This window comes from Pseudophryne corroboree, chromosome 1 (genome assembly GCF_028390025.1).
Source record: "Pseudophryne corroboree isolate aPseCor3 chromosome 1, aPseCor3.hap2, whole genome shotgun sequence".
NCBI lineage: Eukaryota > Metazoa > Chordata > Amphibia > Anura > Myobatrachidae > Pseudophryne > Pseudophryne corroboree.
Window position 1 is genome coordinate 253,147,012 of NC_086444.1, and position 16,464 is coordinate 253,163,475.

Consider the following 16,464-nt stretch of genomic DNA (forward strand, 5'->3'; position numbering starts at 1 on the left):
TTTTCTTTGCATCATGTGCTGATTGGGGAGGGTTTTTTGGAAGGGACATCCTGCGTGACACTGCAGTGCCACTCCTAGATGGGCCCGGTGTTTGTGTCGGCCACTAGGGTCGCTAATCTTACTCACACAGTCAGCTACCTCATTGCGCCTCTTTTTTTCTTTGCGTCATGTGCTGTTTGGGGAGGGTTTTTTGGAAGGGACATCCTGCGTGACACTGCAGTGCCACTCCTAGATGGGCCCGGTGTTTGTGTCGGCCACTAGGGTCGCTAATCTTACTCACACAGCTACCTCATTGCGCCTCTTTTTTTCTTTGCGTCATGTGCTGTTTGGGGAGGGTTTTTTGGAAGGGACATCCTGCGTGACACTGCAGTGCCACTCCTAGATGGGCCCGGTGTTTGTGTCGGCCACTAGGGTCGCTAATCTTACTCACACAGCTACCTCATTGCGCCTCTTTTTTTCTTTGCGTCATGTGCTGTTTGGGGAGGGTTTTTTGGAAGGGCCATCCTGCGTGACATTGCAGTGCCACTCCTAGATGGGCCCGGTGTTTGTGTCGGCCACTAGGGTCGCTAATCTTACTCACACAGCTACCTCTTTGCGCCTCTTTTTTTCTTTGCGTCATGTGCTGTTTGGGGAGGGTTTTTTGGAAGGGACATCCTGCGTGACACTGCAGTGCCACTCCTAGATGGGCCCGGTGTTTGTGTCGGCCACTAGGGTCGCTTATCTTACTCACACAGCGACCTCGGTGCAAATTTTAGGACTAAAAATAATATTGTGAGGTGTGAGGTATTCAGAATAGACTGAAAATGAGTGTAAATTATGGTTTTTGAGGTTAATAATACTTTGGGATCAAAATGACCCCCAAATTCTATGATTTAAGCTGTTTTTTAGTGTTTTTTGAAAAAACACCCGAATCCAAAACACACCCGAATCCGACAAAAAAAATTCGGTGAGGTTTTGCCAAAACGCGTTCGAACCCAAAACACGGCCGCGGAACCGAACCCAAAACCAAAACACAAAACCCGAAAAATTTCAGGCGCTCATCTCTAATCACTGTGCCACGCCCCCTGCACCTCCAAAATGTCGGCACGTATTGCTGGTTCGTGCATGAACAGTGGGATGGAAACCCAGATTTGACCTATCTATCATATTAGTAAAAGATGTAAATAAATTGTAATAATAAAAACATGAATAAAATTCAAATAATAAAGCAGGAAAGCTTTGTGTGCTTATTAAGAGTCTTCTATGTGGATTTAGAGGTATGCTCAAAGTAGAGTAAATATAATGTAGCCTTTAAATAATGGAAATTAAGATTTTTTTTTTCCCCTCTCATAACTTCTGTACACTGTGGAGTAATCAACATGCAGAAAATCTTTTGTACTTTTTCAGAAACTGTGCGCAGTACATATGAGAAACAAAATCAGACTGACCTCGCCAAACAGTTCTCCTCAGCAGCGCACCTCAGGCTGTACATGGACATTTTCTGCACATAAATGGATGCCTGGATATAGTAGGGATCTGGAACCAAGTCTGGGAGACCTAAAGATATAGAAGAAGGCAGAAGGCAATTCAGTATTACATTGCTGAAGTAGATGAACACTGGGCTGAATGAGTAGTCAGTCACATGCAGTGCTTAAAGTGGTTCTAGAGAGGTGGTGGAACTCATGTTCTAAAAAAGAAAGGGGCGTGGTCACACAATAGTAATAATGCCCACAGTAGTAGCACCCCCAATACACATAATGCCGACAGTAGTAGCACCCCGTAATACACAATGCCCACAGCAGTAGCACCCCTTTTACAATGCCCACAGTAGTAGTGCTCCTTATGCAATGTCCACTGTACCGGTAGTGCCCACAGTGGTAGTGCCCCTTATATAGAGCCCATAGTAGTGGTGCCCCTTATGCAATGCCCCCAGTAGTAGTGCCCCTTATGTCCCCAGGAGTGATGCCCCTTATAAAGTGCCCCCTTTACAATGCCCTCATTATTAGTGCCCCCATTAGTAATGCCCTTAATGGTAATGCCCCTGTGTAGTATTGCCCCCAGTAGTAATGTCACCTGTAGTAATGCCCCAGTCGTTTAGCCCATGTAGTTTAGCCCCATGTAGTTTGCCCCATGTAGTAATGCCCCCAGTAGTAATGCCCCCAGTAGTAAGGCGCCCCTGTAGTTATGCCCCTAGTAGCAATGCATCCCTGTAATTTAGCCCCATGTAGTTTGCCCCCAGTAGTTTGCCCCTAGTAATGCCCCTGTAGTTATGCCCCAATAGTAATGCCCCTGTAGTTATGCCCCCAGTAGTAATGCGCCCCTGTAGTTTAGCGCCATGTAGTTTGTGCCAAGTAGTAATGCCCCCATTAGTTTAGCCCCTGTTGTTATGCCCCCAGTAGTAATGCCCCTGTAGTTATACCACCAGTAGCAATGCACCCCAGAAGTTATGCCCCCAGTAGTAATGTGCCCCTGTAGTTATGCCCCCAGTAGTAATGTGCCCCTGTAGTTATGCCCTCAGTAGTAATGCGCCCCTGTAGGTTTGTCTCATGTAGTTTGCCCCAAGTAGTAATGCCCCCAGTAGCTTCCGTCTCCAAGTGGAACTGACAGAACGCAGTTCCGCCCCGTTCCGGCTCACTTTAACCCCTGGTCACATGAATGGACTATGTGGCTCTGTGGGTAAAGCAAGGTTGATTTTTACTGAGCCACATACAGAGGTGAACTTTTCATTTTCACCATATGACAGGCTGGAATTATGTGGGCCCCAAGCAATATTTTGAAGAGGCACCAAATGCTTTTAGTGACACCCCTTTCCATTGTATGCCCCACAGTAAGCCCTAGATCATTTTATGCCCCATAGTAGTGCCCTAGATCATTTTATGCCCCATAGTAGTGCCCTAGATCATTTTATGTCCCATAGTAGTGTGCCCTAGTTCATTTTATGTCCTATAGTAGTGCCCTAATTAATTTTATGCCCCATAGTAGTGCCCTAGTTCGTTTTATGTCCCATAGTAGTGCCCTAGTTTATTTTATGTCCCATAGTAGTGTCCTAGTTAATTTTATGCTCCATAGTAGTGCCCTAGTTCATTTTGTACCCCATAGTAGTGCCTTATTTCATAATATACTAGTATGTACCTATTTCACATTATGCCACACAGTGCCCTAGTTCACACTATGCCACATTATAGTGCCCTTCAGTTTACATTATGGCACATTGTAGTGACCTCAGATCAAATGATGTCACAGTGAAGTCCCCACAGTTCACATTATGGCACATTACAGTGGCATCAGTTCACATTATGCCATATTATAGTATCCCCTGGTCATGATATGCCACATGTTAGTGCCCTCAGTTGACTGTATTATAACACATACATTTATTAATATTATGCAACATGTAACATTAATTCTATTCCTTCCTCCATGATATCAGAGAAATGATCAGATGCTGATAGCTGCTTGGAACCTCTAGTGTGAGGAGAAGGGGCAACCCCAGAGGAAGTGGAGGCCATGCAGATCAGGCACATAGCGCTGTACATCACGTCATGTATAATAAATGTACTCTATAAGTATGTATGAGATTGCAGTCACAGACTGTGACATGTCCCCGAAATGGTCACAACACACCTGCATTAGAGTCACCACCCCACCCTGTTACTGCCCACCATTGCCCCCTGATGGTCAGTCACTTTGCATACAAATCCTCAATGTGAGCAACTCTAATTCATCTTGGCACATGCACAGTGTGACTCAGATGCATGCTCAGTAGAAAAAAATGCCCATTTGCACAAACATCAGCATTGTATTCACCTCTGAATCCGGCCCATTACATGGTGCATCATGATTTGTATAAGAAATGTCCTTTTCTACAGATTAGATGCAAAGTGTGCTGCCTCACGTCCTGTATTATAACATTTAGATGGCTTTTGCATATGTTTTGTCTCCCCCATTGTCTGTGTCTGGTTGGGGAACCCTTGCCTCTCTGCTGTGCATCCACTGAGTTAGGAATTGCTGCCAGCTTATGCCTGTACCACACCATCTGTATCCTTACCAATGAATATGGCACAATGACAGATGCAGAATATATACAAGGTTGGCCAAGCAGCTCAAGGAAATAGCAGAAAAGTAGCTATACAGATCTTCTAATAACAATTCTCTTCCAGATGTACTGTAGCCAAGCAAATCATTTAAGTTGTCTAGTCCCTATGAAAACACATTCTGGACACACTGACAGTCTGAATGGAGAAACTCCCTCACACATTCTTCCTTACAGATAAAATAACAGTATCTGCTTTCTGCAACTTCTCTAATCAACTATACGATCAAAGGAATGAGCATGTACATTAATAAATGAAACAATGGCAGGGAAATCTAACACATATCTTACATTATTGCTATATACTGCATGACACTTCTCTTTGCAGCTTAATTAGTTTGTTGCTGTCAAAACATGTCAGAACTTGAGCACAGAATTCCATGCTGATATTAAATGTAATTAGTGTTAAACGCACTTAATGGTGGCATACTCACTTTATAGTAGTTTCTAGAATAGTCTTTAATGATGTAGATTTTCCCCCAAGGCTTCTTCTTTTTTCGCTTTTTTTTGTTTTGTTAAGTAGTGACATATACTAATTAATAGGTGCTATATTCTAATATATTTGAATGTGTGTGTGTATATATATATATATATATATATATATACATATATATATTCACACATATTGTATATATATATATAGTTATACTTCACAGTGTTTATGGTAAACACAGCAATGCTTTCTATTACTGCTGATATTAAACTACACACATCAATCCTACTTTTTAAGACATTGCAACTGCAACTTTTTGATGTGTTAGCTATTCGGGCAATAGATAAAAAATCATCTGTAGTTAACTGTACTAGTACACGGTCACAAAATAGTAAATGCACTTAAATGACTACATTTATTTGTAACCTGAGAAAGCATGTACATTCCAACAGGATACTTCAGCCAGAGTTCTCTATGAAACATAATACACAACGGTGATCTGCTCAGTATTGTCTGGTAGCCTTTGCCTAGTCCTTTGGTCATTTGCATAACTGTTACCATGGTGAAAGTATCATGTTGGGAATAATAGGTTATTTTAATAGCTACAGTACCTGTACTTTTAATTTGCAAAACAACCATTCAGTGTAGAAATCTAGATAATGATATCATAAATTTATATTTTTTTTACCATAACACAATTGAAATAAGTATTTGGGATCTTTCTTATATGATATCCTTTGTATGCCTGTTATACAATAATATGTTGTCACATTGTCATGCACTATATACAATGGGGGTACATTTTCTATTACTGTAACCATCCATATAGAAAACAAAATATTTTATAGTAGCAGCTTACACCTATGGGAACAGCTACATGGACTGCTATGGGTTAAATCTTCTTACTATATAGAAAATTATATTTCTTCATGGTACAAGACTGGATATGTAAGTGACATTGACATACTGTATCTATCCATACACCATGTTGTTCTATCTTACCATACTGGAAGTAACGTGTACCATAGCCTGGTCTCTGTCTTTGGCTTGTTCTGCGCCTTTCATAGGTATCAAAATAGTTGTAATAGGTTTCTTCACTGTATTTATAGGGGTTGTATGGATCATCTGCTTGCATTATATCCGGTCCAGCTCTATTGCTTGCAGTGGCATTCTGTCTCTGGGATTGTTGACCACTCAGTGGATGAAGTGTACTTTGTTGTCTCTCTGTACTGCCATCTTCTCTGCTCCTTTGTCTTCCTGTAGCACCATCTCCAGGGTTCCTTAGTCTTGATGCCTGGAACCAAAGCTGGTCAGCCCTTGGACTTTGCGTGTTTGTATGCTGTAAGCCCCTATTTGAGTTGCTATCAGGATTAGAAGACGGTGGCCTTCCACTGTCTGGCAGGGTAATGTTAGTGTGATTTGTAGTGCTAAGTAAAAGCGTAGAACTGCGGTGTGCATTACTCACAGATTCTCTCCTCCTTGGAACCCGGTACTGAGAACCTTGACTGAGCAGGCTGTGAACCTTCCCACTGTTTTGCCATTGTATCCTATGTCTCCAAAAAGCACTACGACCATTGGGATTTATATAGTTTTGACAGCTCCCTTCAAAAGTACAATAAAAGTACACAAAGAACTGCAATAAAAGCATACCACCCAGTGAGCAAACCATATTGATCAATTAAAGATTAACTAATGCTAGGATAATACAGCATATAAAACGAGGTAGAAGAGTTGAAATGTGAAAGATCAGAGAGGAGGCTTGTCACCTATATATATTAGGTAGCAGTAAAAATGTTAGCTGAGAGAGAGAAGGGAGAGCTCTCATATTTCTAATATTTTGCTGGTGCTGGTTACGAGAAAAGGGGAAGGGGATTGGGAGTAAGGTTACCAGACCACCCCTTTAAACTAGAAGTTATAGAAAATGCAAGTGCCAGGAATGAAGTGGAATCCATGTATCTGACCTGCAATCAGCACAGCCCTGTAATGTAAATAGGAAACACAGTTCTTCATTATTGCTAGGAGTGGTCTGCTAAGTGTGGATGGGGGATTTAAAGTTTCCATGGTTTTTTAAACATAAAAAAGAAAGTTTTCTGGCTGACTGCCCTCATGTTATTTATTCAGATTACAGAGTGAGAATGTGTGACTTGACATATCTTCCAGATCTGCCTATGCGGCTGAACACACACCAGCATGCCTAGTGAGACTCCAGAATGCACACTGTGAAGGGCACATCTCCAGATTCAAAGGTGAGAACAGCAAACTGCAAACAGGTCATCCTGGGGATAATCATGGAGCAACAAGGCCATATGCAGACACATCTGTCTGGAATCATACTGCAAGGAAAGAGTGTGTGTGTGTGTGTGTGTGTGTGTGTGTGTGTGTGCGTGCGTGCGTGCGTGCATGCGTGTGTGTGTGTGTATATATATATATATATATATATATACTTTAACATAATACTCTGCCTTTTTCATAGCAGAATAGCAGAATACTGTTGATTTATTTCTACTAGAGAATGGGCTATATAAATACAGGTATATCACATGATATAGCTTTCGCTTACGGATTCCAGTGGACTATGCAGAGGTATACTAATAATAAATGCAGTGTTTTGGAATTTACATAACTTATCTGCCATACTAGGGTCCGATAATGTGGTGTCTGTGCTATAATATGATAACCTGTGATGTTCTCTCTTCCCTAGTTCCGCTATAGACTGAGGTGCTAGCCTCTGTGTATTGTTACTAAGATGGTAAATATTGGCCTTAGGTTTGAATTGGCTGCGCCTGTCAGACAGACCTTTCCCTGGTAAATGTTAAGTCTGTGACTTAGATTTCAATAAGGGTTTTCATGTAACCAGAACACAGTGAGTGTTGCATGCTTCTTTATTGAAAAACTGCAGGAAACCAAAAGACACAGAATGATATTCATACGCCAACTATTACAAACACAAATTAAGATCCGTTTGCTGGTCAGAAAATCAGAGGGTTGTTTTTTGTTTGTTTGACAATAGTCGGCCCACGTAGAAGTTAGCAGTTAGGTGAAAAGGAATAAAATGATTTCAGGTAAAAAGGTATTATTATCTGAAATACTACATGTTCCAGGTGCTTTACCTGTAAAAGAGCAGGAGTTTACGAAGGTTAATGTGTGGCTGAAATTCAAGTGGGAAGATTGGTTTGATGAAGAACTGGCCAAATGATACTCAGTAGGGACAGGCTATACTTCAGTGAGGAGGTGGCAGGGCAAGCAGCATGGGTTGGGGGGAATATGGGTAGAAGAGTAGAGACTATTAAAATCAGAAACTGGCAGGAGGGTGAAGGTAAAGAATAATGAGCAATATGGTGTTACTAGAGATCTGGATTAATGGAGAGGATTATAATAAGATTGGTATAAACTTGGTTGGATAAGATTTATATAACTGGATGGTGAATAGGAATTACTAGAGCATATTTAGGAAATATGGGAAAGGGTGAGTGATATGTCTATTGCAAAATATTCTTTAGAACTCTTGTAGAAGGATATTGCTTAGTAAGGTGACAATGCAGGTGCCTGGAAAACAGGACACTGATAAGGTAGGACTTGCTTCTGCTGTAGTGAGACATATGCCACTAATAACACTGAGGCTATCACCAACAGTAACTGTCAAAGTGGTTGCTGAGAAAAAGAAGACGTAAGATGTCAAGAGAACCTAATGTCATCTTGTCAGGCAGTTGCCACAGATCCCATTCCATAATGGATTACCATTTCCTTTCTTCCACATCACCTGTCCCTCCCAGGAGCCATTACTTACATTTCTTACTCTAGCAGCTGTTTTTCTGCTCCGTTTTCAGACCTCCCAAATCTCTGCAGTTCTCCCTAAACATACTTATGAAATGTATGTAAATTCTGACATGACTGGCAGTTGCTTTGTTCTTCTAGCATTGTGGCAATGTGTGATGGACATTATACAATTACAGCCATTCAGCATATTTTGAATAATGTATTCGTATATGCTCATATCAACCAATAGAAAGTGTCATATATTTCTTTAGAATTAAATATTACTAAAAAAGGAAGGCCACAATGTAAATGATAATAGCAAGGATATAGTATAATATAAACTGTTTATTATACTGTACATTTTATACACCAATGAACCTCTATTTGAAAATAATAATAATAATAATAATAATAATAATAATACTAACAATAACAATATAGCAAGTCCTGTTGGAATTCTGCCCATAAGTAACAAATAAAATAAAGTAGTTCAAGGTTTGTTTTTTTAAGTAAATCAGATTATATAACATATCAAGTTTCTGGTTAACATGGGCAGGAACTTGGTTTAACCTAATATCTAGGGGAACACAGTACTGACTGAGAACCATCCACCAAATTCCAATCCACCCTCTACTACTGCCTTTAACTGGGGGTGTAATCAGCGGCGTCACAAGGCGGGTGCAGGGGGTGCGACCCTCACCCAGGTGTGATGCCTGGAAGGGGTGACACCAATCTGTGGGCTCCTCCGCAGTGACAGGAGCCAGGTGCTGCAGTGTGAAAGTCTGCTACAGCACCCGGCTCCAGTCATAGAAGAGGAGCCGACAGCGCTGCAGGCAGTCTCTGGGGGCAGCCCAGTACAGCCCAGCATCTCCGGAGATGCTGGGCACGCCCCTGGAGTGACAATCCCCCGAGGCTATGCCCCCTTTATTTGCGCCCATGCCCCATTTTTTGCCATGAGCGCGTCTCCGGTGTGCTGGCATATCAAGGGGGACGCCTCTGGGTGTGATACTGGTTACTGGATGCCAGCAGTCACATGACCGATTGCAGAATCCTGGCCTTTAGAAAGGCAACAGGGGATGGGGTAATTAATTTATTCCTCCTCTGCCCCCTACCCTAACCCTAACTCACCTGGGGAGGTGACTAGGGCTAAGGACACAGGAGGTGGTGGCTAGGGCTAATATCAAGGGGTGGCAGCTAGGGCAAAGGACACAGGTGGTGGCAGGTTGGACTTTCCTCTTAATTTATGATTGCAATCATCTATCAATAAGTTCAACACAGGTGATGCCAATCATATATTAAGAGGGAAGTCCAGGTAGATAATATATTGTCCCTCCTGGAATGTGTCATGTTGGGAGGTATTCACAATCTAATATACACCCCTCCCCCTTCCCCTCAGACCCCTGTCTTAAGTGCCCAGGGCCCAGTCTCTTTTATAAAATATACCCAGGAAGATTTAAAAAGAAAATGGATATCATATCATATCATAGGGTTTGGAATATGGTGTATATCACAGGTTGTAACCAGAGCAGACATTTTTGTCCCTTGCTAGAGCACATCTGTTCTGATTGGCTCATTATGACAAGGCCACTTGTTGGTGTTATGTTACATGTGAGAATTCACAGATGGGGTTCTTAGTGCCATGCAGACAGCTCTGCATTCTACCCCCAAATTATCTTCTCACAAATTTAAGACTGTTACAAGCTGCGAATGTAGCTTGCATTCTGTTTATGTTTTTATGTTGTGAGTCTGTTGTATTTTTGTTAGCACTCCAGGTTTTTTTATGTACTTGTTTGGGGTACTGTTGTGGGCCACCTTTGGTGAGTACTGTGTAACTGCAGCCTGTCTCCTGTATGTGTGGCCTGTGCAGTCTCACCTGTCAGATAATTAGCCATTATCTTGTGTCTGGTTTTCCAGCCATCCTGATTGGGGCTTGCTTAACTTTTTACCCAGCCTGCCCTTCACCTGAGGCCAGTTATAGCTTCCTGTTTCTTGTTTGTACCTGTGTCCGGTCCCTGACCTTGGTGGAATCTAGAATTTCTGCAGTTAGTGCTGTCTGTTTCAGTTGCCATGCCTGCTATCACTGCACACAGTGTAATCCTGCTCTGAAGCCGGTCTCAGTCTCAGTGTCTCTGGATCTCTGCTTCCCTTCCCGAAGCTCTGTTCCAGTTCCAAATTCCGAGCTTCTTCAGAATCTCCATCAGACAGTTTAAGCTAAGTCCTGGGATTTGCATTGGTTTTTTTCAGAGTTTGAGTTACCTCTTGTATTTGATTATTGATATCATCCTGTGCATTGTTGCATTTACATACCATGTGTTTGATTATTATACCACCCTGTGCATTGTTGCATTTCATACACATTCAGTGTTTATTATTATATCACCCTGTGCACTGTTGCACCTGCGTACAATTTGTTTATAATCTCTGTCTGAGTATTAGGCAGGGTTATTTAGGGTTGTGTTATGTGACGTCTCACTGAACTGTATTTACTCCTGCCCAGCCTCCAATGGTTGCTTTGTCCTTACATAAGACCTCTGGTCATCTGAGTATGAGGTGGACGTGATTAACCCTGAAAAGGTAACTGCTATTGGTGAAGCCTAGCATCTCACAAGGCTAAAAGACTGCTGGGCAGGGGATAATTGTGTGAGCATCACCAGGTACCACCTTATAACCCAGGAGACTGAGTAGTCTCCATAACAATTTTTTTTTCAAATTTCAAGTTTGTACATGCCAAAGTCTCTCTCCGTACAGCACTATCGGTAGCTGCAAAGTAATGTTAGTCACCAAAAGTTGATTTAATAGTTGTCACATTATTTCTGACTGAAAACAGCCAGATGATCTGTCCAGTGTCTACTATATTGTTATTCTGTTACCTCATATATCATGTATTCCCCACATGTTTTAGATTCTAAACTCATTTGGGCAGTTCTTTATGTAAAGTTTCATGTCAGTGAATGTAATTTGTTTATGTTATATTGTGTCACAATTAAATACAGTAATATGTAAGCACTCTATAAATAGAGGATAATAGTGGCTTCTGCTAGGTAAGCATGTCACTAGATGGGTAATTGATGGGAATCTGCATTACATAATGATAGTTACTGTAGATGGGATCCTGCACCGTATACTGGCCACATGAGGCTAAGGGGGACATTTACTAAGCAGTGATAAGAGCGGAGGAGTGAGCCAGTGGAGAAGTTGCCCATGGCAACCAATCAGCACTGAAGTAACATCTATAATTTGCATACTAGAAAAATGATACAGAGCTGCTGATTGGTTGATGGGGCAACTTCTCCACTGGCTCACTTCTCCACTCTTATCACTGCTTAGTAAATGTCCCCCTAAATCCTACTTTATATGTCATGGGCTGTGTAGCATCCTACCAGCCGTAAGACAAGTGTTCTTTGTTCTCCCAATATTGCAGGGGGATACATATTATATCCCGGCAGATGGGATGCCGGCTGTCACTATACCGACAGCAGCATCCCGTTTACTGGAATTTCAGCAGCAAGTCCCCTCGCGGGCCCATTGGGCTCACCACAGGTTCTATTCCCACTCAGTTGGTGGTGTGTACCCACCAACCTAGTGGGAATACAGAACGTGTGTCAGGATTCCGGCGTCTCCTGAATGCTTGGGTCCTTACAGCCGGTATATTGACTGCATCCCATTGCAGGGCATGCAGTAGTTAAGGCTTGGCAAGTGTTCATGATCACAAATTAAACAGGTAGTGCTCTTCAATGTGCCAGCCAGTCCTCACTATAATGCTTCAGTAAAGACTCATTGCCTGGCAACGAGGCGGCAATGCCACAGCAAGATATGGTTATTTTAGACTGGACAGCAGAGAAATGAAGGAGACCCTAAAGAGCTTTATAGTGTTATCTAAGCTCTACTAAGCCATAAGGGGAGATTTATCAAATCTTGGAGAGAGATAAAGTACTAATCAGTCAGCTCCGAAATGTAATTTCAAACCTGTAACATGGCAGTTAGGAGCTGATTGGTTAGAACTTTATCTGTCACCACTCAATCTCTATCCAAGCGTTGATCAATCTTCCTAATAGATTGTATAGCAGTCGCTGGAAAGGACATATGCTTTATTTATTTATTATTTATTTATTAACAGTTTCTTATATAGCGCAGCAAATTCCGTTGCGCTTTACAATTTGAAATAACAATAACAAACTGGGTGATAACAGTCATAGAGGTAGGAAGGCCCTGCTCGTAAGCTTACAATCTATAGGGAAATAGGCATATGTACACAAGGAAAGGTGCTATCTATTGCATAGAATGAGAAGACATGTGAGGATATGTGTGGACTGTAAAGAGTGGATGTAATTTGATAGGAAGGTTTATGAAAGTTATGTGGGCGGTTCAGGAATTTGATACGCTTGCCTAAAGAGGTGAGTTTTGAGGGAACGCTTGAAGGTTTGGAGACTAGAGGAGAGTCTTATTGTGCGTGGTAGGGCATTCCACAGGGTGGGTGCAGCCCGATGAAAGTCCTGCAGTCGTGAGTGGGAGCGAGTAATGAGTGTGGATGAGAGACGCAGATCTTGTGAAGAGCGAAGAGGTCGGGTTGGGAGATATTTTGTGATAAGCGAAGTGATGTACGTTGGTGTAGTTTGGTTAATGGCCTTGTGTGTGAGTAAAAGTATTTTATATTGAATGCGGTAGAGTACAGGTAACCAATGGAGGGACTGACAGAGTGGATCTGCAGACGATGAACGTCTAGCGAGGAAGATAAGCCTCGCCGCTGCATTCAGAATGGATTGTAGTGGTGAGAGTCTTGTTTTGGGAAGACCAGTTAGGGGACTATTGCAATAATCAATGCGGGAGATAATGAGAGCGTGGATTAGAGTTTTAGCAGTGTCTTGTGTAAGGTATGGTCGTATTTTGGATATGTTTTTTAGATGCATGTAACATGATCTTGAGACAGATTGAATGTGGGGAACAAAGGACAGATCAGAGTCAAGGATGACACCTAGGCAGCGAGCTTGTGGGGTAGGGTAGATAGTCGAGTTTTCAACAGTGATAGAGATATCAGGTTGGTACCTACTATTGGCCGGTGGAAATATAATTAACTCTGTCTTTGAAATATTAAGTTTGAGGTGGCGAGATGTCATCCAGGATGAGATGGCAGAAAGGCATTCAGTGACACGGTCCAGTACAGATAGGGACAAGTCAGGGGAGGATAGGTAGATTTGAGTATCATCTGCGTACAGATGATACTGAAAACCAAAAGAGCTGATTAGTTTACCAAGAGATGAGGTAAATGTGTAATGGTGACCAAAACTTGCTTTGCTTTCTGTAATAGTTAACAGAATTGACTTTTTATTGTAAAACATAATAATTTGTAAACAGGAAACATTTATGAGGCACAACTGCTCTGTCGCATATAATCTCAGATGTTTAATAATCATATGAATTCAAACAACCTACGATAAAGAGGTTGGGCCACCTCCAGACTGAGAAATGTTATCCCATGATTATTAACATGACTGGCTTGGAAAGACTACATACAATCTGTCACAGATGCCTAAAGTGATGCCATGTGATTGGATGTGGTGCGATCATGTGACTTTATAATCTTTCCTAGTCCTGACTATATATTTTTTTTAGCTTTTTAGAGGGTGGTCCAACCACTCTATTGAGCGGGTGGGCCATAGGGCTTCAATTAGGCAGTAGAGAGACATGAATTTATTTGTATGCATGAAGTTGCTCTTGTGTCACAGTCTACAGTGCATAGGTTATCCAATCCATAGGTTGAGAAAAGTGTCAGAGTGTAAAATCACATTACTCCAATAATATTCTTCCAAATCCCTGTATCAACATTAATGGTCTGCTGTATATTTCCATGCTTCATCAAAGATTTTACCATTGACCATGGATTATAACTGTCCCTATATCAGCTAATCAGGCAGAAGTACACTAAAGGGGGGTACAGATAGAATACATATTGTTTTTTTACAGATTCTAAAAATGTCAGTTTCTAGAACCATATATTTCTGATTATAATTGGCAGACTCCTTTCTAAATACAATATTTGCAAAATGTCCTACTTTCCTCTCATATTTAAAAATGACAAAACTTTTACTCTTTACATCCTGGACTTCTGAAGTACATTATAACTTTTTCCTGACAATATTTGTCTCTCTTTACCTAGTCGGCCATCGGAAAACTATAATCCATTTTAACATTCTCCAATACCACCATATTATTTTCTGAATATAAGCAATATAATGGATTTGTTAGCTGTTCATTTGTAAAACTTCCATTCAGTTTACTTACATAAAAATGATTACTTGCCGTTTTTTTTTGTGTTTCTAAATATAATCTGCACAAATTGGTTGGATGCTGTATCCTCAGCGCACCCTTTCTACAGATCATGTTACAATGAGGTCAGGAATAACCAGTGAAACAGATGTTGAAATCTGGAATTCTATGCACGTATTCATTTAAGTAACTGACATAAATATATGTTACATATTGCTCTGTTTCTGCATGTTTTTTTTTTACATATAGCATATAATCGCACATGCTGTACATGTCAAGGGAACATTAGTAACACATGTAAAACTTTATATCACCTGTACATAGATGGCCAAACTAATATACTGGAGCCCCCTTGAGGCTCTGTTTATTTCTAAAAGCAATCCCATTTTTATTCAGTAAAATAGATGTGAATATTAGTATATACAATATATCAACCATGCTTAATATATATATATATATATATATATATATATTTCTGTACATACACATATTATTGTGAGACACTTATCCATGCATTCCTGTTCCTTACCATACTGATGATACCGGGTACCATAGCCAGGTCTCTGTCTGTCAGATTGCCTTGGCCTATCATAGGTGTCATAGTAGTTGTAATAGGGATTGTCATCGCTGTATTTGTAAGGGTTATATGGATCATCTCCTTGCATCATATCCAGCCTGGCTCTGTTGCCTGCAGTTGCATTTACTCTCTGGGATTGTTGTGCACTTGATGGCTGTGCTGAGTCCTGTCTCCCATCTGTAGCACTTTCTTGTCTGTTTCTCTGTCTTTCAGGAGCATCCTCCCCTTGGCTTCTTGATCTGCCAGCCTGGAACCAGAGTCGACCAGCAGATCCTCTAGCCTGATGTGTGCTTGTGCTTTGTTGGACTTCAGTCTGGGGTTGTTCGGGTCTGGAAACTTGTGGTGTCCCTGAGTCTCCTGGTGATGTGCTATTCCTGCTGCTTAGAAGCAGCAAACGGCTCTGAGATGCATTGGATGCAGGAGCTCTCCTCCTGGAAGGCTGGTACTCAGAGCCCTGGCTCAGCAGGCTGTACACTCTCCCATTGTTCTGCCACTGCACTCTCTGCCTCCATAAAGCATTTGGGCCACTGGCTATCCTCTGGTCCTGGCAGGTGCTTTGTAAAATGCAATGCAATAAGAACACAGCAAGCTGCAGCAAAAGTAAACTACCCTTTATACAGCCCATTCTTTCACTTGTAATGTGAAGTATCTAGGTTTCAATTAAAAGTTAAACATAAATCTTGAAAGCGTATAAGATGTAAGAAAAGGAGCTGATCTTGTAAATTAAAGGGTAGCAGCACGTCTTTCAGGAAAGAAGGACGAGCAAGGCACTTCTCATCTTTCTGTGGCTTTGTTGGTGCTAGTAGTTGTGAATAGAGGGGAGGAGTGATGGGAGTTTTTAAAGTTTCTGGCACATTTTATAAAAGTTATACTGGATTGCTGCCACCTTGTTATTTGTTCCCATAATTCGATTGAGAACATGCTGCTTAACATATCTTCCAAACCATGACTATTGAGGCCATGCAGAAACATAAACAGAGAAAAGGAAATCTACTGTATCACAGACAGCTATAGTAAATGTAAAGAGCTTTCATAACTGTACTGCACGTTATCAGAGTTAAATTACACCAGAAAACTATTTTTTTCTGTAGATATTGTAGTGTGTTAGGTTATTGTGATGATGGTTGAGGGTGGAAAGTCTCCAAGTCCGCATACTCAGGGATTAATGTAGTCTGGATACTATGCAAATAGCATTTAGGATGTTTCGGATTAGTCAGTCCCATGTTAGCAGTCAGCTACAGTCCACATCTCTTTTTGCTGATATATTATATGAAGGCACGACCATCTATTTTACTATTGTTTATATATGCCGTAAGGTGCCACAAGTGTTCCGTAGTGCCAAACAGTGGGGATACAACTGAC

The 16,464-nt window shown here is 41.3% G+C and overlaps 1 protein-coding gene across 3 annotated transcripts in view; it reads right to left on the minus strand.

The window, feature by feature from the left end:
* Positions 1-15,896, minus strand: part of LOX (lysyl oxidase) — a 93,894-nt gene extending 77,998 nt beyond the window's left edge. For 2 of the 3 annotated variants that reach the window (XM_063964206.1, XM_063964207.1), the window contains exons 1-2: positions 15,055-15,896; positions 1,428-1,536 (exon numbers count right to left, since the gene is read on the minus strand). In XM_063964206.1, the coding sequence (XP_063820276.1) occupies positions 1,428-1,536; positions 15,055-15,727 (782 nt within the window). In that variant the 5' untranslated portion in view covers positions 15,728-15,896. Of the gene's footprint in view, positions 1-1,427; positions 1,537-5,507; positions 6,175-15,054 lie in introns of those variants that run through there. The other variant, XM_063964208.1, reaches the window with a different exon arrangement.
* Positions 15,897-16,464: the final 568 nt, after the last annotated feature.